Raw genomic sequence first — 27,101 nt, forward strand, 5'->3', positions numbered from 1 at the left:
ATCTATGTGCACATTATCATTATGCATAGGAAAGCTGTCAAAAAGGGAAATCCCTAACGAACACACGTTCACATGCGGGTCTACCCCTATTGCTCGCCCAGCTAACGCCATCGCTGCGTAAGCCTCTGAGGTTAAGAAGCGTCAGTAGATACAGCACGAGCCATTGAGGATGACTGGCAGCCTCCTATTGCCTCGTCATACTCCGAGGGAATGGCTGTTCGAGGTCGAATATCCCCCCTGTGCGCTTGAAATCTTATTCCTATTTTCACGCACCAATCTTCGAGCACTGTATCCAGTAACACCTCCGGAGATCGCCATAGACTTGGCTCGATAGGCTTTATCTCTGTCTGATGTCAACCTTCGGATTGGTGTCCTCGGGGGCGCAGATCGTGGTCGTGAGCGCTGAATATCAGCCATTGGAACAGCTCTTGCAGAGAAGGACGTGCAACATGGGACGGCCTACGCAGACCATAGCTAGACATAAATGACGAAAGTACTACATACAGATCTGATGGCGAACTCTACAAATCTGAAGCGTGTTTCACGTTTGATGTACGTAATGATCAGGCTCGACCTGGACGAAACGAAATGATTGAAGTTGAATTCATATGAGACTCAATGTCTTATGTTATTTTTCAACGAGTTAAATGTATTATCACTTTGCCATGAACCGACCAAAGTCTATGCCATAACGTCACTAAAGTCTTCACAGGGTCAATCATTATAAACTGCAGGTCACTTCGCAGAGTCCTCGGTCATTGATGGCAAAATGGACTGTGCTCTTATAGCCTGTTGTACAATGCTTGCACAAGCGCAGGCCACAGTAAGCGCTGTGTAAAGCAAACACGCGGGAATTATTTACGCGAGACCGAATGGTCACGGGTTCAAAGTTGAAGTTTTTCTGACGCAGCTTCCCGAGCTGAATTGCCTATCACCCGTTGATACGCATTGTTCTCGATAGTGTATTTCCATCCTCCCTTTAGAATTGCACCCTGTATATATATATATATATATATATATATATATATATTTTTTTTTTTTTTTGTTCACTAGTTCCGGTCGACTTTTTCTATTGGCCTGTTGTAACCTAATTAGTTGTTGACAAAAAAAATTCATCGTTACAACAAGCGTTAGCAACCCACAATATGCGATTTCCTTCCATCCGCATCGTTTTATATAGCATCAGTTCGGCTTTAGTTTATCCATTCTTCTCTTCTGTGATCAACCGCTTTAGAAATAGATCGATTCCATTGTGTTTCAGCCGATGCAAAGACGATCGTGGTGTTGTTTAGCCTCGATTCGTATGGCACCCAAACAATTTGGTGGTAAATGTTTAGCTCCTTCGCGATATTATGACCAATCATGTGATGTTAATTTTGCTCAACTTCCGTCATTTAGCCCATCTGCTAATGCCCAAATGAAAAAAGTCAGCTTTCAAATGACACCAACTCGGCATGATGGAGTGGTTTTATGGGATATAGGTAGCATGTGTTTATATTGCCTGAGATAGGTGATATTAGGAGCGAGCAACAAGGTACTTTTTTGCCAGCCCGATATATATGGCTCAGCGATAGCACTGGAAAACATTACTCTTTATTGGCTGATGACTCATTAGCAAACGTTTGCAGACGAGCAGATGCAGGAGATCATGTTGGAAGTGTTGTATAGTGAACGTGTACAAATAAAATCTTAGACGTCTTGGCATCGAATATAAATGATCGGAGCAAATCTTCATTTATTGGTAGAATAAAGAAATAAAAAAAGATGTTTACCCGGATTTCTGAAAATAAATAACTTTATACTGCTATATTGGGAGGGTACAGTTGAATAAGTGCCCTGATTTATCATTGTCGATATCGTTTGCTGACGAGTTGGGCTTAATTTATTCATATCTAAATTACTTTCCACGATGGAGATTTTCTTAGATGAGATAAATTACACTACGCGTGTCTTGGGTCGCTGTACGTCCGTTCTTTCACGCTTCCTTCTTGAGTTCTTGGACTGTTTCCTCGCCATTGAAAGCTCTAGAAGATACCATAGGATTCGTCGTCGGCATGATCCAATACGAAGCACGGGCTACAGCCAAACACGTAAGATGTCTTTTAGCTCGTGTGAATCATGTGATATAAGTTGCTGCTTGCCTTCCCCTGCTGCTTCGATTTCCTCATTTGGACGAGGCCAATAGCTGAAATCTATTTGTATGTCGATTCTTTTTCATTTCGCCCACCAGATCATAAAAAAAATTGTAATTTTGGGCGTAGGAGCTGTACCCACAGATGCCCCCAGTGATTTCCTCGTCCAAACAAAATCCGTTTGTTTGGAATAAACCAAACCCTTTTTTCCTGAATGGATCAGCGCAATATGCATTTGAATGCCACTGGCGGGCTCAGTTGATCCGGTCTCCCCTTAGCTCCATTTCTTACGCTCAAGCTCTGTGTAACGCTCGGCAGCTGGCAGGGAGTATAAGTCGACTTGACGGTCCTACAAACGCCACAATCCCGTTGGGCGCTACTGCAAACTGCTTAGTTCCGCTATACGGAGTGCACATGTATACGATGGCATCATTGGCGACCCGCTGGGGAAGTCGATAGCCGTATAATTCTATGACCAATTGGAATATGGATGGAAATGGTGGCCGTTCTCTCCTTCGTTGACGACGACGAGGAGCGTCAGAGCCGTCAGAGTCTGACTCGCAGCGTTGGCCCATATTTACGAAGAACTTTATACTGAGAAATATAAGAGGAAAGAAAACCGCGAGGGGAAACGAGACATATCGAATGTGAGCTTAGTTGAAGCTGGTTCGACTTGGTTACCCTACCTTTCATGGGAGCCTCTACGAATTGTTTTCGGGCCGGCAACCTGATTTGAGCTGCCTTTCTGTGTCGGCCTGTATTTATCTTTGTCTGAGGACGAACGATCTCACGTCCTAGCTGAATTCTCGTTTCATCTCATTCTACTTCGGACTTCCCGTTCTGGTATAGATCGAGCGGAGGCGACATTAGCTGCGGCAATAGAAAGAAACAACTATTAATGGCAATAGGAAGACGCACATAAATAGATATACAGACACACACGCTAATCCACTAAATATTAGATATCTGCAACAACGCTAAGCACAACCATAAGCCTAACTGCTCAGAGAACACAGATGGAAGACCACGATTGATTCTCACGATGATTTCGTGCTAGCTGACACCGTTGCCCGTTAGCCATGATATAGGCACCCTCTACAGTCGTCTATTACACACGTATATATATAGATAGTAAAAAATTAGGAGAGCCGTAGACAAATAACCGCTTACTATATACATATACTGATTTAGAGCATGATTTACCTTAGTTAAGTGACAATGGAAACTTTGTAAAAACATATATACAAAATATACGTTTAACACTAAGCCTACCACTACCAGTTAATTTGATTATTTGTAAATTTTTTACAAGTTCATGTACTCGAGACCACCATATCACCATTGAGATGTTATTAAAAACTTCACATTTAATTATAAACACAAACCTTTTTTCCAGGATCGGTCATTTTGACCGTGCATGGTAGAAACGAGCATATATGAAATGTCGGTCAACGCAGTGTTAACACTATAAAGATCTTTTAATGACTGCAGTAACATATCTGCGCAGTGTTATTGGAAGGGTTGTGAGCGACGAAGCAGCTGGCGGGTCATCGCACTGAAGTCTGAAACCCGTCTGCGAGCAGCTACAGTAATAGAATAATGGCAGTCATTAATGCGTCTGTAATGTGTTAGGTCTCCAAAGTGAGGCAATATAGGTGAACCTGGGCAGATTGACGTACAGCGAATTCAATCCACCTAACTATCACATGATAAGGACCAACGTCAGACGCTGTTTGCTTAGCCAACATATGTAGTTCTTATACTTTTATTAACAACCATAAGTTCTTCGTGTTGCTTTGGCTGCCTTGGCCGCCCTTGCTTAGCTTATAATGGCACAATAATCGCTGACCCCGACCAGCTGTTACCGCTCCTATAACTGAATCCCGAGGGCGAGCTTCCTGCCCCCATCTTTTAGCAAGATTCTCAGGATCTCAGTGGCTTCACTAGGTCGGTTGTTTGTATCGCTAGTGTGAAAACTATTGGACCTCGGAGCGTTAGTAGCAAATATGGAGACAACACGAATCTCTTATTGGCGGAGACTGGAGAGAAACACAGAATTGCCGAAGCTACCAGTGTGAGGAATTGAATCTCGTCCGGGAAAAGGGAGTCGACAAGGGTTTCCTAAGGCTTGCCGTGTTTCGTATGTGGAGCTCTGGCGGCGCGAAAGCCGATGCTGGAATCAGGGGATCTTGCTGTGCTAATACCTACTGTTCCTTCGATGTCTGGTGCTGCTGCTGCTGTTGACTCGAAGTCGCTGCTTTCGGTCGCTGCTGGCAGCCCGCTTAGTCGCTATCCTCTCCCGGCCATCGTCGATGGGACAGAGACTCAGAAGGCGTGGGGCCGAAGGAATTTCAATAAGAAGGGCCCCATCTTTTCCCATAGGAGCAGCAAAGCCTGCTCTAGCTGGTTCCACCTACTTGATCCGGGCCACAGATCTGTGCGGGCGACGTTCACTGTGCCATGGCCACCTCTGCGACAGCGGCAGTAGTGGCAGCCAATTCCGTCGCGTTGATCGCCGGTGCTGTTCGATCTGTTTGAGCCTTCTCCTGGATGAAGCAGGCACCTACGCTTTGAGCTGACTGCTGGATCCTTGTCGGCCGGTAGTAGTCTAGTGGTTTCTCCCAGTTTGCTCGTCTAGCTCAGAGAGCTCGCGGAGTTCCGATGAGCCCTTGAGAGCGGTCGCGTGTCGAGACTCTTCAGGGCAAGATGAGATGGAGCGCATCTAGACAAAGCTAAAACGAGAATAAAAGGACACTTTTCACGCGGAGATGTGGCGGTACCGCCGTTTGCCGGGACGCCTTTAGGAAAAAGAATCTCCCATCTGGACCCGGGCGACAGTGAACGTTTTGCTAGGAATGAGTGGTTGGGAGTCCTCTTCTGACAACGTTAGGCGCTAGTGATGTTTGACCCACTGTGCTATCAGCGACCCCCCACGGTAACTAGACTTCTGCTACCACTTGCTTGATCCAAGAGGGTTATACTGCTCGATGGGTACATGTAGCCCGAGAGATTGGCCTGGCGTCTAGCGGGTGCTAAGCGTATATGTTCAGCAAAAAGGAATAGCTGGCCAGCCGAGTTGGTAGTACAGTAATAGTACGCTAAATACAGTCCACAGTATTGAATACGATCTACGAGCTACAAAAGAACCAGCGGCTCCTTGAGATAATTGGATGAGCTCTTAAGGCATGAACGAGATGTGCGATGAGAGAGTGACATTGTGTGAGGAAAATCAGACGAGAGCAAAGACGACACAGGCCGAAAACGAGAACTCAGCTGGCTCAGAGTAGAGCAGGGGACACGTGGCAGAAAGGACAGTGGTCGGAGCTTACGTCGTAGATTAGAAACTGAAGAAATATCTATGATCTGATGAAGAAGAATCGCTAGACAAGCTCTCGTTTAGTTGACGCACGCCCGACTACCAATATAAGTCTCCTTGAACGTGTAAGTGTGAACTTGGATAATGAACAGGAAGTCATGTTTCATCAGGCCTAACATTGCAGATTGGAGCAATTTTAAAGGACACTCACGAATATCAGTGAGACTAGATATAGATGATTGGACGTAACTGGAAAAAAAAAAAGAACTACTGCTGATTGCCTCCACTGGCGGCCCACCATGGGCTGCTGATTGTTAGACTACGGCTCACAGGACGCAACCCCTAATGTAAATAAACGGGAATACGAGAAAAGAAAAACGATCAAGCCAGAGAGACCATGTCGTTTTGTCAGCTGCTGTTCGTGGTTTCGTACTTTGCTGCTGCTGTTGTTGTTGTTATTCGTTGGCCTAAATCGGAAGCTATGGGCCCACCCATCAGAGGATGATGGAATGGATGTAGGGACACGAGATGCGCGCCAAAGAGAAGATTTTCTGCTGTTGTTGTCGTCTGCTTTCCACACGGGTACCACTGTTATTAATAGCGCTATGTGTCGCGAGTGACGAAAGTCCGCGTTACCCGATCCTATTTCGACGTGCTCGCTTTGCCCATTGGATGACAACAGCGGCGTCAACGACGGTGGTGAATGTTAGTCTATATTTGACCTGCGGCTGCAGTCAACCAACGACCCGCTTAGGCGTTCGCTCTCAAACTCGAATGAAACAGAGGAAAACAGGAGCGTTTATCCGGCCGCGTAGGTTCCATCGATCACTGGTCAACGGGCCCTCGAGTAACTCGAGTTGAACTTGCTGCTTTTTGGGGACTCCAAAAATCGTTTAATCCATCCACCTCGCTCCACCCCCGCTCGATGTTCGTTCCCCGTCGTTCAATTGCGGGTTCAGTTCCTTTCACTTTTTCTCTATTGCGCGCTCGCTCGCTTTTTTTTTTAACGCCGTTGTGGCTGTTTAACTTCTCGAGTTTCGCCGGATGCGAACGGTAGCAGAACGCGTCGAAGCCGCAAGCGTCCACTCGCCATCTGGGCCAGCTACTTGGACTAATGTTGCTTGTACTGTTGTGACGCGCGGTCACAGAGCAGCAAGTCGAACCGTCGAGATGGGACGGCTGTTAGAGCGCTGCCTGATCTATCACCCGAGCTACTATTGATGCGCGAAGGACTAACTCTACATAGACACACACAGGCACACTCTGACTGGGTTTAGCTTCATCGTCAAAACTGGCCGTTGGTGTTGCAGCTGCCTTACAGATCCCGCTTCGTTCGACTGACTCCATCTTACCATGACTGCTTGTTTAAACCTGTGTGCTCACTCGCTAGTTGATTCATCCGGATTTGGCCGAAAAACTTTCGGAGTAATCGACTAGCTGTTTGTTGAACACCATAAGGAAGGCTGAACAAACAAAGTCGTCATAGAGCTCCTTCTACCACCGGTCCGATGAAGTCACTGCAAAAACCAAATTATGGTGACTAATTGAGCAAATGACGAACGTTATCTTGCTGGCCTACCAGAAAATATGCTAGCAGCAGGTAAGAGCAGCACATTGCTTGCCCTATAACGCACAAATAACACAGACAGTGATTCTTGGATTTATTAATTCTTCTCAATTGTATTAAAGATAGTTTATCTATTAACTATAGTTTAACTCTCGGTAATATCTTATCACTGCCATTACGAATAGGTGGCATGACTTGGACGAGCAAATGACAGTTGAGCGTAGGTAAATAGAGCTACCAGCCTCTTATTCACTGCAGGCCAACAGACAGTGAATCCAATACTAGCCTTAACCGGTGTTGCACGGTGTCTTGCACGGTCACTACTTCGGCCATCGGTGAAACTGCAGTATTAATCCTTTTGCTACATAGAAGCAAGCTCAGGTAGATTGATGTCAACTATCAGCAAGATGACTACACACAAAAAGGTCCCGTTAGTGCAGAATGCGCTGATCCAGGCCAAGCCACCTAATCTCGATCTCCGTTTTGCTCGCTTTACCCACAGATTTGCTCCAAACTCTACAATAACTTAGGAGAGGCTTGAAGGTAGAAGAGGAGCTGGCCAGCCCACTTCGTTGATTGAAATCTGCGCTACACGGACTCTCGCTATTCCCCAGGTCCCTAGGTATCGTACTGCGGACGTCTGGCGTCTGTCTTCTAGGATTCACTAGGTCTTCGGGGAATTCAGTAGTCTCCCATTGGCACAACTTATGAGCCCTGCAGTCATCCTCGGCTGGGTTTTTCGCCAACGTATGTCGGCAAGGGATCACTTTTAGCCAACTTAATTCCCAAATTATCAATCAGATTTTGATTTCGTTCCTACGGTGTTCTCTTCCGACTGCCGCTGGCTTCAGTCCTCAATACTCCACCTCGTAGTCGCAGCGGTTTCGAAACAGCGCCTGTTTTCACTCGGCCTTTTCCGACTATCCGTTGTCTTAGGAAAATATCGGTCATCGTACCCCTACCAACAAACTTTCAAAGTAAGGTGTTATTCAACGCACTAGTTCTGCAAGGGCTATATCAAGAAACAGATGCTCTCTCGACTCGGGCAATAGTTGCTATGTAGGAATTCATTTGCTCAAGACGCAAACGGGTCTACGGGCTGAAATGATTCAGCATTGGGACTCAGAGACGACGTTGACTCACCCGAATCCGTATCGGATGGAGAGTTGGCCACCATAACATATGAGCATGTAGGAAAATGTTGCACTGATGAGCTGCGTATAACACGGGAAAACGTATCGGCGCAATTTCATAGCTAGGCTTAACGGTTTTGGGGAAAACTGTGATAGATGAGGCGTGCGGAAAGTGTAGGCGTAACATTTTCTCTAAGAAAACCTAGAGTAGACGCTGAGAGACTTGCAAGCTTTTACGAGAAACGCATAGAAAACCGATACCTAAAAGACCCACTATTTTATGTGAACGTTCAGTTGATTGATAACTATTTCAAGTTGAAGTTGATATTATTTTAGCCACTAAACTCGGTATATGTGATTCATTTTAGAGAAGAATATGTCCCCCAGATGGTTTAACCTAAAAACCATAATCGTTGATGTCGACTGAATAGCATATTTTTAAAAAATCTATTTCCAGTTCCAAAAATGGGTTTCCTGACCAAGCTCAACCCAAAGCAGGTATGGGGCAATACACGTACGTTCTTCATTAATGTAATATGAGTAAATCCATATTTTTTAGAAACGAAGCACAAATTTATCAGTTTAGTTTACAAAAACAGTGGTATAATAATCATCGGAATGATGTTACCATGCGTTATTATAGTATCACAAAGCCAGTTCTCTTGAGCTAACAATCGCTCTCGTTGCCTACTTTTTCTAGACGACAGCTAGTCGTCAACTTTGTTGCCACTTCTTATGCTCCTTCACCCTTGTCTGACAGGCAAACAGAAGTCGTATAGATGTAGTTTGATGATAAGTACAGCTTTAGCTAAGCACCAGGAACTTTAAGAGCGACAATGTTTGTTGCAATTGCGCAAACTCTTAGCCAGAAAACAGGACGACATGCAGTGGCCGCAGCGGAGAATCAGCAGCTATATACTAGGACCAAGAGACGCCCTGTCCTGCCGAATGGCTTCTGCTGCTTCAGTGCCCCTTGAAGCGTTTCCGTTATCACCGGATGTACTAGAGTTGCGTATGCAGCAGCTCACTTCCGGGTGTATTCGCTGCTGCTGGTACCTTTGCCTCCTGCCTATCCTCGACTGGTTGTCGTCCTCAGAAGTCGTTTCCTTACTAACCCACCCCTCTACATCAAATACGTGTGAGAAAGAAGACGCTGGAAATGGGTGCAGCGCACCCGCTGGAAAGCCAGCAGCTAAATACCGTAGGTATGCTGCTTCTGCTGCAGGTAGCCCCCAAGCCAAAGACACATACCGCGTATGTTTTTCACGACAAGTCTGTCTTCTTCGGTGCCGTGTTTTTGGTCGTGGCAGGCCTACTAGTGCATTGTTGACTGCCTGCGTCAGAGCACGCTTGTCTACCGGGTGCGCTTTATGGTTGCAGTATACCGTGTTTTGTGTGTTTGAATATGTCAGCCGTTTTAAGGCTATTTGTCCACGTGTATGTCTTGCGTGCGTGTGACTGACCAAATACGAGAAGAAACGCTGCTGCGGTCGGTGCTGTGCTGATGGCTATGATGATGGTAGATTGTGCTGAAAGCGTCCATGCCAGACTCAGCTAGAGTTCGCTTCACCAGAAAATAGGAAGCATGCAACCGTAGCTAAATCGACGTTGCGACTGGCCGTCCCGCTATTAGATACACCGTTCCTCGTTGGCTGGTAGCCGTGTGTTCTACCGGTTCTGTTATACCGGTTTACCTCGGGTCTTTTCCTCTTCGAAATATCTATTGGCCAGCGACAACAAAAGCGACAACTTGCATTTCTCTCGTTGGTATGGACGGTCGGCGGTGCCGCCCTTTTGTTCGCACAGGCTAACAGAGGGACACATACACATTCTATATGTACTACACGATGGCACTATGTAGGTGCAACGTTATACTCAGAGATCCCCTTCGCGTCGACGAGTAGAAACGTGGCGCGTCCGTTCCCACAAAAAAGTACGTAACCCTACATAGGTCACTTCCCAGGACTGGAACAATGGGATACCTATGGCTTGCCACCGTTCACTAACCAGGCTCAGTCTTCCCGGTACGCACGACGACGGCCTCTGGGTGAGCTGTGCTGCCGTAGTGCGTCTGTATAGGCGTATTACTTAACATATTGGATATTCATCAACGGTGGCTTTAGCAGCAATGTACGAGGACAGGAGTGCTTATGCGTGTTAGTGTCATATAAGACGTTGAATAGTACCGAATTTCCGTATGTCGCCCTTAAAAGTAAATAGTGTCCTGATGAGCGTACTTCGACGGTTTCATTGTATCGCTTAATGTGCGCCGTTTGCACGAAACATCCAGCTACATCGCACTCTTTTTCTGGAAGTTCTGATGGTGAGCTTTAGTAACTAAGGAATGGAACTGGTCGGGACGCAAGCATGCACCAGTCAAAAATACGGTTTCAACACAAAACACGTATTTTACTACGAGGGGCCCTAGATTTAGACTTATACCTAATCTGTGTAACACAATTAAACACGTTTTCAATCGTAGAATGTCAGTATCACAGCATTGTTGATCGTTATGAGTGAAGATGCCAAAAGCCATTTGTTAACCTACAACGTTTACAAACGCAGATATTTAAAGTCTGTAATGAAGCCCATTATGCCGATTTTCTCCTATCCTTTCGCTAACAATATTCTGTCAACAACAACAAAAGCAACTCTGTGTGGTAACATGAAAAATGTACAAAAATACATGCACACGATGCAGTATACAAATAGACAAAGATCACTTCATATTGATGAGTCAGTAAGTGCATTAAGCTGTGCAGTAAAAGGATGATATTTCAATTGACATATCGCATTATCAAGAAGACGCAGGTAGAGACTACATCAATGATGCAAAGCGGGCAAAATATTCGTAGACCTTAGCTTCAAGCATCCAGAGTCCTCCTTTTGACAATGGGCATCGCCTGCTTCTAATCCCAATACTAATAGGTTTAGCGTCAACCCCCCAGCGCCGGCGAACATTCATTCGAGTAAGCTCGCTCGATCTGATTCTGCGAATATAACGTTAGCTAAGGTCTGGCTTCTGCTCGAGTTGGACTCCTAAGTTTGGTCGAGAGCACTTATTTACGCGACGGCTTGCGGCTGCTGCCGCGTAATGCTACTTACAGTGGGTTCGCTCAGCAGTGCAAATGACAGTAGGACGACAGCGAAAGGTGTGTAGTATCCAGAGCCCTAGAGTGTCTACCGTGTCCGAGTCCTTTGCGGACCTATGCAGCACGTACATATGGATATCAATTTGTATGTCTGCATAGCCGATTGAAAACTGCAAGGAGCCGGATTCAATGGCGGACTGCCAATGACAGTCGTACCCTAGTCGTGTTCCACTAATGGGATTATCGAATTTACATTTGGCGATCGCAGCTAGAGCCCAGGCTGTCCGCGTCATCACACAGCATCCACGGCTGTGGGCTATGGCATCAGTTGTGTCAACCTTTTGTTTTGTCGGTGATGTCGAAGCAGGGGTAGTGGCCTCTAACATTATACTGGGTTATCTCGCAGGCCGAAAAGAAGATACGATTCAATGGTGCTGCAGCGGTAGCAGCAAAGTTCCTAATAGAATTCAAGCTTACTTCCACCAGTTAGATCCCGAACCTGCAGGTGGCAAATGATGCTTAGTGTAACTCGACTATAGCCAAAGATGGACTCACATGTGTATGCGATTATTCTTAGTTATCAAATAATTGAAATTCGGCATCATTAGTAAAATATCTGTGCTTGTTCTTTTTTTCAGTGGATGAAGACGAAAACGAAGATATCCATCATGAACCCAATCGATCGACAACGACGACACAGTAAGTTCCTGCTGAAGTGATGATACTAATTTTTGAATAAGCGTATTTGAAGAGAAAACACGATCACCGCAGCGACGTTTTTCTAATAATCCTCTATCGGAAATGATGTGAAGCTGTACCAAATTAGTAAGATGGCCAAAAGCCATTCAGATAGTATAACATAGTTAGCGTTCGTACTATCTTCGACAAGGCGTAAAGTAGAAGAGATATGGCGTCTAACTTGTGTCCGTGAAAAATCCTACGAATCGTTTAAGGTAATTAGGACAACATAAAATTTTCGCGCCCATATTCTACTAGTAAGCTAAAGCAGCCTGTTTACTAGACCATCCAACTCGAAACGCGTTTACAAAGGTGAAGAATACATACGTGCTGTACGTGGATATCATGCTGTGAGAACATGCAGAACGGTCACATCGTATGTATTGATCGTTTCATTAAACGCTTGAATGTTAAAAGTTCGCTTTGAGACAGGTGTCTGTTTTGCATGCCCCGAATAGCATCAACTAGTTGGTAAAGAAAACATGGTATGCCAAGGTAGATGTGTAGATCCAGTGTCTTACCACTATATACAACATTACGGTATACACCTGTGGCGTGTTCATTGAAATTAGCCTATAGGTCTTAACGCGCAACTTGACTGGAAGTTCAACTGCACCCTGTTTCCAATCCTGACGACCCGCGTGTTTCTGCACTAAGGCCACACAGGAAAACTCATCAGTATACAATGCCGAGGAAATCATGGATGCTCTGTTCGTAACATCGTATCATCGTAAGCATCAGCGACAAAATCAGCATCGTCAAGCGCCAGTTTTCCCAAGCGGTGTATGGCGGACTTGTAACAGAGGCAATATGCGATCCTGCATTGAAAACATCCTCCACCCAAGAGAACACCACTACAATTGACTGCTCCCCTGTTGTGACCCGCCGCTTTCCTGCTTCTGTTGCATAGGGTCGACCTGTGACGTTGTCTACACGGTTTCAAAACACAAGAACTATCTTTACGGGAATCGCCAGTCGCATTTTCCTGTTACCATTAATATGTTATGGTCTCCCGCGTAGATATGTATAGTAAGATAGGTAGAGGGAAGTGCAGCAAACACTGATCGGTTGTATCACTACTAGTATAAGAGTCTGCCTACTTTTCTCTGAGTATAAAGAAATGAATATGATTTCCGCTGGGGTAAACGAACGATAGGTCGACCGGCTATTGGGACCAATCTTGTGTAATCAGTCTTGTAGCTGGAACCACGATGATGCGATGCATAGATACGACATTTGCGGCAACAATAACTCCGCCCGTAACAAGAAGACGGTTAAAGAGGAGAAGTTTGCCTTGTCCCAATGATGTAGATAGGCCATCGTATTCGGCGCCAATATGGGCGGTCTTCGTGAGAACAGGCACCTATTATGTCCGAAATGTTTTGTTATATATATATATATAACGGTGGTGCCGAGCGTTAAACGCGAAACGTGAGCGCGCTTATTATCGGCATTCAAATTCATGTAGTCTTCTTGGATGCCATTTTCTGTGGTTATGTCAAAGATTCGCAGCATTTGCTGCAACTCCTGCACCCCAACTAAGTAAAAGAGTTTTCCTTCGGCAGATGCTGATAGACAAGTAGATTTCTATGTTGTTTTTTCGTATTTTGCATGCGTCCATCGAAGACCAGGCAACGGAACCACGGTCCGAAATAGCAGTCGCTCCTGGTAAAGTCAAAGCCTGTACATAAGCATCATGTGCATACGTACATGTATGTGTATATCAAGGGAACCGTTACATATTCTTTAGTAGATTAACTACATCGAAAACAGAGTAAATGGTCATTGCTTATCGACGTTCCATCAACCAATTACATTTAACGTCGGCTGAGAGTTTTGATTCAGAATGTAATATTGGATAAATATTCTATAGTAACTAGTAATAGTAGATAAAGTAAACCTATAGTTGACCTATTTATATAGTTTAGAGCGCAACTAAAATCGGCCAAATTGGTTAAAAGGACAAAGAGGCAGTTCTCAGCTTGTCTAACTAATCGAAAACTCGTGCTAGATGCTGCCTTGGTAACGTAACGAGACTTTTGCGTGAGTTTTCTGTTTCACGCGTAGCCACGCGAGCGGGATTGACAAATCACAACCGAGTGATCAGAGTTACGTCTATTCCGCCTTTGTATGACTTGAAGCAACGAGTAGTACAACTATAGTCTCTATTCAATCGCTGCGCAGATGATAGCTAAATCGTTTAGGGCGCCACGGAAAGGCCTTTGTCCTTTATTGTTAAGTTTATACAACGTAGCCTTCAGCATCATTACCACTGCCCCAGTTAGGTCTCTGATCATCACTGTCGGTGATAGAAAGCTTTGTAATTGGTCAAAAATGTTCACCGAAGTGATGAAGATGTCGAAAGGTAAACTTAACAAGCACTTCAAATGTTCGATTCACGGTAACAACAACATAGGACATGTTGTTGTTGGACACGAATCATAGGAAATGTATGATTGTTATTATTATTGTACAATATTATTTGTAGTAAAGTGACCTTTGAAAGACTTCTGAAATTGATACGACTACTCATTGTTGACAATTTTCCTAAACGTAGGCCAACATTTCAAACTAACCATGCGGCCATCGCTTTCAAAATGGGGTATTCCGTAAATGAAATGTGCCATTTTGCCATTAGCGATACGATATTATAGCAAGGCAAACGTGATCATTAGTGACGCCTTTAATCGGACGCTAATATCGTGAAAAAAATGATTGGGGTACGCCTCTCATGTACAAACGGTGCTGCGAAACTTGTGCGGGTATCTATCTATACGCTGTCTATGGCGCAACTATCATACTTATTCTAGTGTCGCCCATAGTTAGCTCCCGCCTTATGCTATTGCCCTCCGTCATATACGCTAAGTATAGTACCACTGAGACTGTTAGAGTACAGATATAACGTGGGCACAGATAACTGATCGAAACTAACTGTGACCCCTATAGCTTGAATGTAGGTAAGCCTGCAGTTGATTCATACTGTTTCTAATACTTATTTCTGTTTTACTTTGTGTGTGTTTATCCGATGCGTTCCTGTAAATATGAATAGGTTCCTCTATTATGACTTTGCTTGGCTATACTAATTATGCATAGAGGTGCGATGCGTGGAAAAGTTATGAGTATTCCCGTAGCGCGTTCGAACGATATCGTCCTGTTTCGGTCTGTTCCACTCACCTCTGTCGCAGTAAACGATGTTTGTCGTCTAACTAGCGTCTGCTATCCATGTTTCGCTAGCCACTTGGTTTACCGATTGTGTTTTTTCTATGGTCCCATTTACACAAGTCTGCTCGACTCCGAAGTTATTGCCTTTTATTCATCCCGAATGTTCTCGACCTACTTTCATTTCTCTAGACGCTTCAAGTGCTACGTACCGTTACCTCGTCCCTAACTAACTACTTAGATTAAGCTGTACATCATCAAGATATGTCAACTCTGACGGCCGACTCAAAGCAGATATGCTACCGGACCGCACGTTCATTACGAGGATCGCAGACATCTTGCGATTAGTTTTAATTACATACCTGCTTACAGTGTTTCTGTAACATTAAGTAAGTAATAGAATTGTTCTAATGGTACCGAACTTACATTCGTCAGAGCTTCCGATATTTTTGCACCCCTTCATGTGAGCTTCATCTTGACACACATACTTACGCGATCTCACGTTCGGCATTTGCTTGAACCAATTAACATCGCTATTTCCATTTGTCTTCAACTCTGAATTTTCTCTTTTTTCTACGTTCTTATAACGTACATTTCTGTCGTTCATACCAACTGCACGTGCAATACTTATCGAAGCAGCGCCAGTGGCAACAATTATAATCACATACGAAAACACTTTAAAAACGCAATCAACGGACATGGGCGCCGCCATATAAGCGCCCTTGGCTGCTTGAGGCTCCTTTTAATTTTTTCTGTCCACGGTCATCCGTTTGTCCGTCTAATCGTTGCGGGAAGACGTCCATTAAGACAGGCAACCTGAAAGGAGCATAAGACAGGAGCAGCGGTGACAAGAAAAGATCCCTTGAAGATGGCGGCGTATCGCTGTGATGGTGGTCTGACGTTTGTACAAACATCCAAACTGTCGTAAGCAATGGTAATTGCTGGCGGGCTGGGAACGACAAAGTGCATGCGCGCGGAGCGTGGAAGAACAAAGATTAAAATCTTGAGCGAGTACCAAAAGAAAAACGATGCCAGAGAACATACCACGAAGGTACGGTGCCTGGTCATTGCACGGCTGGCGAACGAGTGTCGATGTGGATTGCAGGAGCCGACCCCGCAGCCGCCGCCACCGCCGCGCACGCGCCGTCTGAATGACCGCTGCTCCAGGACAGCGATATTGAAGACACGAAATCGAAAGAAATGTTCGTAAGGGCACGATCTCTACACAGACCATAAAAAACATGGAGGGCAACGAAAAAAGTGGCGGGCTCGGGAAACGATGTTCGCTGACGTGATAAAGAACGACTAGTACTCGCATAGTCGTAATAACTGCTGTTTGCACCGAGCGGTAACGGTGTTTAAATTACATTCGAGACCAATCGGTCGTGAATGAAAAGAGATTACTCCACAGGAGAAATAAGCCGGTAGGCGTATCTATCCATGCAGTGTTATTAAATTGGAGATAACTGATTGGTAAATATCCGGTAAGACCAATTGTCAGCTATCACATATCTATTAGAGCGGTCTGACAAAGAAAACAGGACGCTGGGTAGTATCATGATCGCAAGGGGGCAACACCGGGTACGAGGCGGCGCCGCTCTCAGCGGACGGAACACGTATCTTGAGATAGAATTTTTGATACAATATACGGTCGTCGTTTATTTTGTTGTTTCAAAGCAATTCCTTCAATGACATTGACCTTTAACAATACAGTTAACGTCTGCAATGTTAGCCAATTTGAAGCCACTTCTCGGGCGAAGCCGATAAATGTGTAGACGCTTATGCAGTCTTCATGGAAGAGTCATGCCATCTAATGTTTGTGTTGAGTATAGCTGATTTAAATAAGGAGGACATTTTGTTTTGGAAGCTCGACTCAGACCCAATTGCTCTATTAATGAATTTAGCCTCAATGTTAAATTGTTTATGTTAATTACCTTTCGACTTCACGGAATAACGGCTCAACTTTGTCGACATTCCGCTCGAATGCTCTTTTTACGAGCACTAACAAGTAACTCTGGTGAGCCTGCAAGGCCTGTAAAGCTTCGTAGTAGACCGCCTATGCCTGTTGCTTGCCTCCTTTACTTCTTTCGAATAATTTCCGCTTTTTAATTCGTAATTCGTGTAATGCAGTAATTTATGGCTTTCCTCTACCTGAAAGTTGACTCGCCAGTCGTGGCCTAACGGTAACCCCAATCTGATTTGCGCCACCATGACGTAAGGCGAAGACGAGGCGACCGGACGCTGCTACTGCGACGTCTGCTGCCGCTGTTGCCATAGATAAATTATAGATTCAGGCGTAATCGCTCATCCGTCAGCCAACCAGTCAAGTAAGCATGTATAAGCCACCAACTAAGCACAGATATGTGTTGACTTCTGATGTCAGACTGACGCTGTTAAATGCTCATGCTGCTGCCGCTGGTATGGACGAAGAGTTATAGTGATTGGCGGCCGCAACTTGTCGTCTGTCGATCGGGGACGGGATCACGTTGTTTGAAGATTTCTTACTGACTACAGCTATTTAACTTTTCGTAAAGCGTCCGTTGACGACCAGTTGGTAGTTGTAACTGCCCGTCTGTTTCCTGTAGAAAAATCAAAGAGAAGATGGCCCAAACTCCCACCGACCTTATCGCTCACTCGTCTGCTTCTCTTGCGCACTGAAATCAGCCATCAAATAGAAACAAGGTGATAGGCAGGCGAATGAGAGATCTACGCACAGCTTAACGCAGCGAGGGGTCACAAATACGGAGTGGACAAATAGTAACGGTTGATGGGTAAGACCTGCCAGAACGGCGGCAAAGCTTCCGTCAACTTGAAAAGTACTTCATACAGACACAAAGCAACAACAACGGCGACGACAGCAATGCACGGACGCAATATTATAAGAGTAGCCACCTAAGTGGAATGCTCAGCAAAGGGTCTGCGGACGTAGTTCTGCGCCTGGTAGATTGGTTTCTACATTTAGGCAAAAACTGAGACAGCATGCAACGAGTGTGTCCTCTTAAAGATTCTACAAGCAACGAAATAATTTCCGTTGTTTGTTGAATATGACGCTACGATAGATCCTGCTTCGCGAATCTTATAATGACTGAGATCAGCTCGAAGGTCAAATTGATTGACATTATGATAGCCCCCGCCCCCCGCCCCCGAAGATTCTTGATAGATCGATTCATATACAGATTGAAAGCAATATATTGCGTAACATTTTAGCTTGACGTAAGTACCACACGTTGATCTGCTACACTTGGTTCTGAAAAAACCTATGTCTTTTTAATTAAATTTTAATTTTACCATCGTGGCTATCAGCTTTTAAAATGTATTCGAACTACCTGCAACCGACCGTCTACACCATGGGGTTTGACTATCTGTCTAAAGTAGGTCTCTCTGTACCAGATCGGAAGAAATACAGCAGAAAACCCACCGTGGGTACTTCAAGAGGAACGTACAACAGTGAATTTATGATGGTCTCGAGTTAGGCATATAATTGCTCGGGTTGTTTGCAAATACTTCATATGCAACTCTGTGAAAGCAATAAAGCCAAAAGACTTGCCAAGTCAGGTTATATTTGTACTAACAACATCCGATTCAATATATAAATTTCCAGCATGTTATTAATATTCCCTTCCAGGTTATCTATACTCGATAAACACTATTGCTCTCTGCGTTGTTTTGACTGCTTGTGTACTGTCCCACGAAGAGACGCTGTAGAACATATCCCTCTAGCTACGCTGTTTAGCCGATTCTGAACTTCAGTGCATGGCTGGGCATATCCTATGCATAAAACAGTCCCAAGTACTATCTCATCTGCAATTTAATCGGGGGTCCCAGAACAAACTCAGTTAAGGAGGAGCAATAAGACAGTCGAAGCACTCACAAACGAGATTAAGCATGGAGCTATTATGGCCTTTCGAGTCTCTATTCGAGGTAAGTTCGTTAGTCGAGCAGCATCGGGTCGCTCCGCACTCAGCCTTGTGTTCTACACATATATATCTAGTTAACCCTGCGAGATAGACCGCGGAATGGGTACAATGATTCTGCAATGTTCGGTAATCCTGCAATTTGCAACAACACATTACCCTTGAAGCTCGCCCGATTCAGGAAAGTTTGCTTGGCTCTCCCCTCCGGAAGCACCAGCTGCTGCAGAAGGTTGTTGCGCCTATGAAAAAATAGTAGGAACAATGAAGGTGTCGCAGAGTGCCGAGTTCACGACCTTCTCGTACCTAACTCCCGAGTCCATCTGACTATCTACTAGAGTCGTCTACGCATAGCTCTGTCCGCGATATGAGTGTGACTGGGCAACGGAAACAGCATTTGAACGCGGTGAGTCTACCTGTGTTCTGTGTAGAATGTTACTGTTCCTCGTTGAGAACTATGTTTATTTGCCTACTGATTGGGCGTGTGTGGCGATGATCTATGCGGGAGACGATTGCGCTCAATTCACTTGTATTAAAATTGGTCTTCGGTGTATAAAAGTGACAGATCAATACCATCTAGATTATTTGAGATGTACCTCGCGTCTCAAAAATGGACGATCGAGAGAATGCGTTGAGACGAACACCATACCGTAGGAAAGTACACTGTTACTGATTTGGTTACCTTAATATCCGACTGGCTCTTTTAGTCAGAGTGCACTTTATAAAAGGAAAGATCGACAGACGTGAGGAGTCATGTGCGCACTTATTGATGGACTAGGTTATATCGTTGTATTGGTAGCTATTTCTCTTTGCAACATGTAGCAGATACAACGCCCAACCTATGGACAGCGAAGCTGTAACTAACAACAAACAACAAAAGAGGCACTTTTAATTCGAATTATGGAGCCTGCTCATTGTTCTCTGTTGACTTGGGGTAAAACATCAACAAGGACAACGGGTTTCTGGGAAAGTAGCTATGGAAACGCTATATAGGATGGTTTCTAGCTATTGCAGAAGTTACCTACTACTATGCATAGTTTTTTAGTGTATTTTATCGGGTGGAACAACCGATCGTTTATCCTGGATTGTTTCACTTTTTGCAAGCAAATTTAGTTAAACTGAATGCTCTCATGAACGCCAGTTTCGCTATTCGCTCTATTTTCGCACTGAAGACAGATTGGTTATTTTTGCGAAGTAGACCCCTCCATCCTTTCGGGATGCGCTTTCCTTAATTTCGACCTCGATCCGCCGTTGAGTGATCGACTAGTATCTGAATATCGGTCTCTATCCATCAAGCAGCGCACCTGCGTCGCTTTCTCCACTCCTAGTTAAACTTGATCCTCCTTTTATCTTCGTCGTGTGCATACGCTCTCGTTATTATCGAATAACCTCAGATATCCGGTGCTAAGGTCACGCGACACCGTAGGACTAACGTTTGAAGGTGTAATCCAGCTGCGTGTAATGAACGACCCATCAACCCGGGGCTTGAGGACCCTTGTAATTAGAATTGTGTTATTATTCTGTGAATCGCGTTGATCAACGTGATTTTCACGCACATTCCTTACCTGGAGCCAACTCGCCCTGGAATTGGCTAAGCGAGATTATTCAACCCGTAATGCGAAGAAACGGTCCACACTTTGGCTGAAGAATATCTTCCGAAGCGATAAGCCCATACATGTTCAAGGCAGGGAAATGGGCTTGCTTTAAACAGCAAACGGACATACGAAGAAATACGAGCACATTTTTGTCAAAACCTAGTCAACGACTTAGTTTCCTTGATCCGACCCAGATAGCTTCGCAATTTTAGGTGGGATCCTCCAGCAGAACCAAACTATGCATCGAACCGGTTACGGGCACACAATTACTTCTAAGTATTATCCTGAAAGTACAGCATGTAATACGCGTACAAAGAAACGTATATCAATGAATCTATTGTACTTAATTCAACAGTTATCCTAACGATGAAATACGCCGTGAATGAGTACTTGTATAAGCGGATCGTTATCCATCTGTTTTGCGCACGGTCATGTGCCGTTCAGCATAACGATAAAAAGGGCTGAGAAGTTTTGTTTACTCTTCTAGTCTATCAGTGCCAATGTTTTCATTTTACAGATAGGATTCTACCCCTTCAAATACTCGCTTTTTAAAGGCGGCTGCGTTTTTAACATCAGCATTATTACAATCGCTATTACGGCGGACATAGCTGGGCCAACGTCGCGATCGAGAGTAGCCTCAGCGTGTAAAGTGCTTTGCACCTTTCAGTCGATCAGTTGCTATAGGTGAGCGGCTTGTCGCCTCTGGTGATAGCCCTTACAGGCGGCGGAGGAATCCTTTCGTTATTTCAAGGCGTCCCTTGGCCACAGCAGTAGGAAACATTTCAAACAGTTATAGTCCTTAACGAGAATTAGTGGCGATAATGGTCAGATGAGTTTGTGCTTTCGCGTGTACATCTCTGGCTTTTATGGAATACATCCTGTGTGTGGGCACAAGAAATCAGTTATTTACTCAACGGGGTTAGGTTATTGTTGCATCCCACAACCCCAATGTTATTGGCCGCCACTTCAACACTGACGGCCAAATTGTAGATTGCGTGTAAAAGCTAAGTATTTTGTTTCACATCTGTCGTTAGGTTTGATTCTTCAAACCGTCAGATATCGTCGCGATGGACGGTGAAGTGCAGCTTTTTGATCAGGGCGTCGCCACTAGCGATGTTCTTCCGCGGTTAATAGCGGACATGTGCATAGCGCATGATTTTAGTTATCTGTAAACGGCTGGGTGTTGTCTTGATTGGTTGAAAATGTTTTCGGTGGACGCATTGCGTAAAAACGTGCACGTAAGGTGAAGATAAGGGGTGATCCGCATTTTTCTGCCACTGTTCATCTTAGTATTTTGACATTTTTAGAAATGACGGCACGAAGAACGGCATAGTGGCTATAGCGTGATACGACAGTGTAGCCGATGCATAGGTGTGGTAAACGCTGTATCACGAGAAGGACGCCCTTCGGATCATTGACAAGATATACATATCAGAGATACAGTAAGCATTCCAGTGCAGAACCTACCCGCTTTATTGTTACTAGTGATAAAATGCATTTTTAAACAGACAAAAAGTTAAATTAGATGCCGAGAGGGTGAATGACACTGATCTAACACAAGTTACTCGATAAGCAAGCCAAGTAATATTTTTATACCGATCAGTCGAATAACTTAGTGAAGGCCGGGCTTCCTCCTTGTGAATAGCAGTTTAGAGTGCACAATTTACAGAGAGGCTTTGCCAATGTGTAAATCTTGGCCACTGTAGATGTCGAACTTGTTGAAAGATGACATGGAACCTTTGACTTGTTTCGAATCTTGGTGGACTTCTAGTTGTACCCTCCGCTTAGTCTTAGTGATAGAGTAGCTTTAGAAGTGCTAGGTCCTCGATTCTAACAAGACCACACTACGCTCACAGACTGCGCTGGACCTATGATCGGAAGCAGGCTCCGAGCAGTGAGGCCCAGAACGATGATTGAGCCCTTGTCAAGTCGCTTTTAGATGTAGCAAAATAGCCTTAGAAGCAAGCCGAACTATTTTACACCACGTAAATAAGCGGTTAAATTGGGGTTAGTCATTGTATTTTTTGGAAGATTCTTCTCGCAACGGGAAACGCGATAGGACTTTGAAGGACGGTGTCTTGTCCGAGACGCTATCTTTACAACCTGATTCTGCCTGTAAACCTGAGCTGGAGTACACTTGCTAGAAGAGAACCTCTAACGAAATTAGTGATCTATCTCCGTTTCTGGTTTGTGACATTAGAAGTAAAAGAAACTTCTTTATTCGATGAGCAACTTTAGAGATTGCAGTGTATGCTTGTTTCTTGAGCGGGTTTTAGCCGGTCAGGCTAGATTGAATAGCACACGCGAGTTCCACGCCAGGTTATAACTCGCAGGCCTCATCATTAACGCCTTCGGTTGCGGGCGGCATATGACGTAGCTCCAGCTTTTCACTAATGTAAGCCATTGTCAATCAGAGATTGTTGCAGAACGCTTGTGCATCTAATTTTAGTTAGCTAGATAGATAATCGACAGCTCAGAACGCATGTGAGCCATCTGAACCGCTTGGTTAACAGCTAGTGCTGAAGCCGACTTATTGGAAGCCAAAGAGATGAGTAGTAGCAGCGCATATAGAACAGAACAAGTAGACGAAGCATTAAAGTAGTTGGCAGCTTGATACCGATCTTGTCGCGTTTCACGTCGCTATGGCCCTAGATCGCACACGAACAGTGGGTCTGGTACATTGTTTCGGGTACCTTGGAAATATTGGGTGGTCATTTATGTCAGTGTGTGATGTTTCGATTGTTTTTTGTCTCTCGTACGGCTTTTAAGCTCGCTTGTTGAATAGCCGATTCTGCCACTAACCCTTGCCTCAGCCACGCTCATACACATTGATATGTGCGTATACTCCAGCAAAATTATAGACAGACATTCGTTGCTTAAGTACAAAACCATAAGGCCAACTGACTCTAGTTTTTTTTTCATCGATCCCTATTTTTCTGTCTGTTGTTCCACACCCGCTTTATTGTTGTGATAATATTCACTCAAGCCATACATATGAGCTAAATAGACAACACTAGCTTTGACCAACAAGTTGTAGCGTCGTCTAGTTGGGTCTGGGCTTTTTCGTTCCCAGGCACTAACTGTCGGCCTTGCTGGTCACGGTGTCGTCACTCTCAGCCGAATCCGACCGGCCGTTCAACCGCGAATGCTCGCATACTTAGCAATATTGAAACCTCTAAAGTGAGGCAAAGTCTGTCAAAGGCAGGCAAAATCAACATCGGTGGTGTCAACGAAATTGACATCGATGCTGCCAGCATTCTCCCGCTTGTTCGCCCGACTTTCCCAGCCAATTCATATTAGTCCCGTGTTGTTTTTGTTGGGTTTTTGTCTCGTATTATCGTGGCCGAACAACGGACCGTCTAATATGCGGTGATCACACGACCTCTCCGTGTGTGGCATGAAAAGAATATATGAAAAAGGATAAAGGTGTGCTGGTATAATAACATGTCTAAAAAGTGGAGACGTCTAGACAGGGTAAGGATGCGCAGTTAGAAGGCTGATTGGGAACCAGCAATAACAGCTTCATTTTTTTCTATTATCGTCATTGAGATGTTTGTTTGTGGTGATTCCTATCCGTCCATAGTTCTGAGTTCAAGAACGAAGAGGGAGTCAGGTGCGTAAGCAAAAGCCGGGTATGGGTGCGCATGGCTTTCGGTGATCCGGATAATCGTGTAGATATAAATGATGGTGACGACTGTGATGATGATGCTGATATTATAGTATTTGCCTATAGTAGAACTTTGAAAGGTAGCAAAGACGACATGAGCAGCGACTGGAAGAACATAGCGGTGTTTGCTGGTCTTTGGGCTCCGCAGCGATTTTGTCAAATGACTGCCTGGCAGTAGAGGAGGTAACCTGCTCAAGTTCGTTGTTTGTCGATTATAATGTAAATAGATTAAAAAAACAGAGGGAGAAGAAGAAGATAGACCCCCAACTAAAAACGAAAGCCACTGAGGAACACGAGTGGCAAGCATTTCGTTAACAAACGAGGAAAACATTGCGTCCTGCTGACATGCCCGTTTTCTTCAGCTGATGCTATTGCTTCAGCTACTAGCGGAGCAGAGACTGATCGTCCGATGGTGATTCGGCTATGTTCTGGGAGTCTTTATTTACATGAATATCTGGAAAGAGCAATCTTTGACCAGCATCGAGACTCACTTCGACGAACACGCAGCCTTATAATGCACACTATTTAAAAAATTAGAAGAGGAAACCTTGTCTCTGGAGGAACTTTACAGCGTATCTGGATATATATATATATATATATATATATATATATATATATATATTCGCCGATTGGTCAATTTTACCCCGAGTGTGTCCAGTGTCAAAACCGCACACATACCCGTATGGCAACAGCCATGGCGAAGGTCGTGTATTCAAACCAGGATCGCATGTCGTCGTAGCGTATTGACGGAGGGGGCCCTGTGAAGAAGCATTTTAGGGCACCAAGAGAGGAACATTAGAGAAAGTAGGACAAAAGAGGTGGACTGTATGTATGCCTGCCTAATTGTTGGGCGCGGCAGAGAGAAACGTGAAACTCGCGAGTCGGTGTGCGCATCTTGAACTATCGAAAGGAACCTAAGGTGTACTCGTAAAGCAACAACTGTAATAGAAGCCAACTGAACGTAGCCAGAAGCATATCGAACGAGCCAATGTTCGAGTCGGCCAACGAAAATGCTATCCCTTACTGGTAGCTGGTTGAAGGGCGGAAGAGCTCCTTGATGATTTGGATAGCAGCTAGGAGGGAATCTGACTCCTGTTCACAGTCAGGCGACTCTCATTCACGGCAATTCTTTCGCTCCTTTATTCGTCCAATGTGCAGACAAGTGCGGATGAACTACTTAGCGAAGTCGCTGGCCCTCTGCTAGTTACAAATGGCGTAGGCGTCTCGAGCAGTCAGCAAATGCGTTAATACAAGTAGCAATAACTACGATCGAGCAACACGCTGGATACATGTGTAACAGTGTAGACATGTAGGCGTCTGCAAGCATGTGGGTTTAAACATCATTGACAAAACCAATATTGTTTAACTTGTGTCAACGGCAGAACCATTAGTTTATTCGTTGAGGCCGAAACAGTATTGAGAATGGAGGTATGTTCGACCACACGACCGTTTCGCTGGTTCTGGAGGGAGGGAGGGATGTTCGGCTCAGCAACCGACAAGGTTCAGTTTTCATATTGAATCAAATTCGGTGCTACTGCGTCGTATTAGTTTGTTGCAGTGGTGGGTAGAGGACAACTAGAGCAGAGGGTAAAAAACGTTCTTACATTTCACCAACGGGCATTACATCAATGAAATCGCTCTGTTCACCTTAGATATACTCCTTTATCATATACATATTCATAATTAAAATAATACATCGACTCAACATGTACTCTAAATATGCCTAAAGTGATTCGAAAAATCGTAGGTCTACGATTGTTCTAGGATCGCCGCCCGTTCGCTGCATTATAAGGCTATTACCTTGTCAAATAAACGCATCTAAACAAACATAATCGTTTAGCTGAACAAGTTGCAACTCAACTACAACTTCGGCAGTACCTTTAATCTTTTTAAACGACTTTCTGCTCTTTTTATTTAAACGACCCTATCGGAACGCAGCTTCATAAGAGGTTTCTTGTCAATGTGCGAACTAAACGAATAGACATGCATTCGCTATAATGTTACACGATCCTTTAGCTAACCAAACGGTATATAAAACGCAAGAAATGCGCCACTGTGACATCGTACTCGTGCGGACTTCATTTAGCAGCTCGGCTATCAATGTGATATAGAGAACGATAGTGTGCGGTCGAGGGGAGATGGGTGGACAAAAAAAATCTTAACCTATAGAAATAGCCCCGATGGCTTCGACTGGTGAAAAGGCTTATTTCTTCAGTATGACAACAACAGCAGTAGCGACAGTTGCTACGACGATAAGGTTTCAGAGCGGGTCGAGGTTTCAAGCCGTGAAGAACAAACACGGGACCCTGACAGCGACGGTGGCGGTTGCGGCCCACAACAACAACAGGACCACTAACTTTGCTGGCCGTATCTTTGTCTACCGAAAGAGAGCGGTTGCTGAGGGAGAAGGTAGGGGCTGAGACAGCATGGGCGGGTCTAAGAGGCGTTCTTGTTCATCTTGTGCGGAGTCGGGGGCGTGTAGCATTTCACGAGCAGCATGGATAGCGCCTCATCACAAAATGTTTAGTAACAAACTTTAACGCTCGGGGGCGCTCTGATACTACAGTCTGAAAACAAAGATAGCGACAACAGCGACAAATAGGAAAGGGACGCTGGATTCGAACCTACAACAACGGCAGCGTGACATCATCAGGTTTCAAGAGACAGGTCGATATAGAAGGACGAGCCTGCGAACAAACGCATATACAAATGCTGGCTCTACTAGCCTCAGACATGGTCGTTGATGTCTTTAGGCATCAACAAAATTGCAAATATATATAACAGTAGCAGC

At 44.7% G+C, this 27,101-nt stretch overlaps 1 protein-coding gene across 12 annotated transcripts in view; it reads left to right on the forward strand.

Moving 5' to 3' along the window:
• The window catches only part of LOC111248627 (tyrosine-protein kinase transmembrane receptor Ror-like), a 240,468-nt gene that overhangs the window by 127,504 nt on the left and 85,863 nt on the right, over positions 1-27,101 (forward strand). For 11 of the 12 annotated variants that reach the window (XR_015327104.1, XR_015327105.1, XM_086988074.1 and 8 more), the window contains one exon: positions 11,879-11,939. Coding sequence is in view for 2 of the 12 variants with exons in the window: in XM_022801284.2 (XP_022657019.1) it covers positions 11,879-11,939 (61 nt within the window). In the remaining 10 variants the exon portion in view is untranslated. Of the gene's footprint in view, positions 1-10,321; positions 10,472-11,878; positions 11,940-27,101 lie in introns of those variants that run through there. The other variant, XM_086988071.1, reaches the window with a different exon arrangement.

Source organism: Varroa destructor, unplaced genomic scaffold, assembly GCF_002443255.2.
Source record: "Varroa destructor unplaced genomic scaffold, Vdes_3.0 BEIS01000004.1, whole genome shotgun sequence".
NCBI classification, from domain to species: Eukaryota; Metazoa; Arthropoda; class Arachnida; order Mesostigmata; family Varroidae; genus Varroa; species Varroa destructor.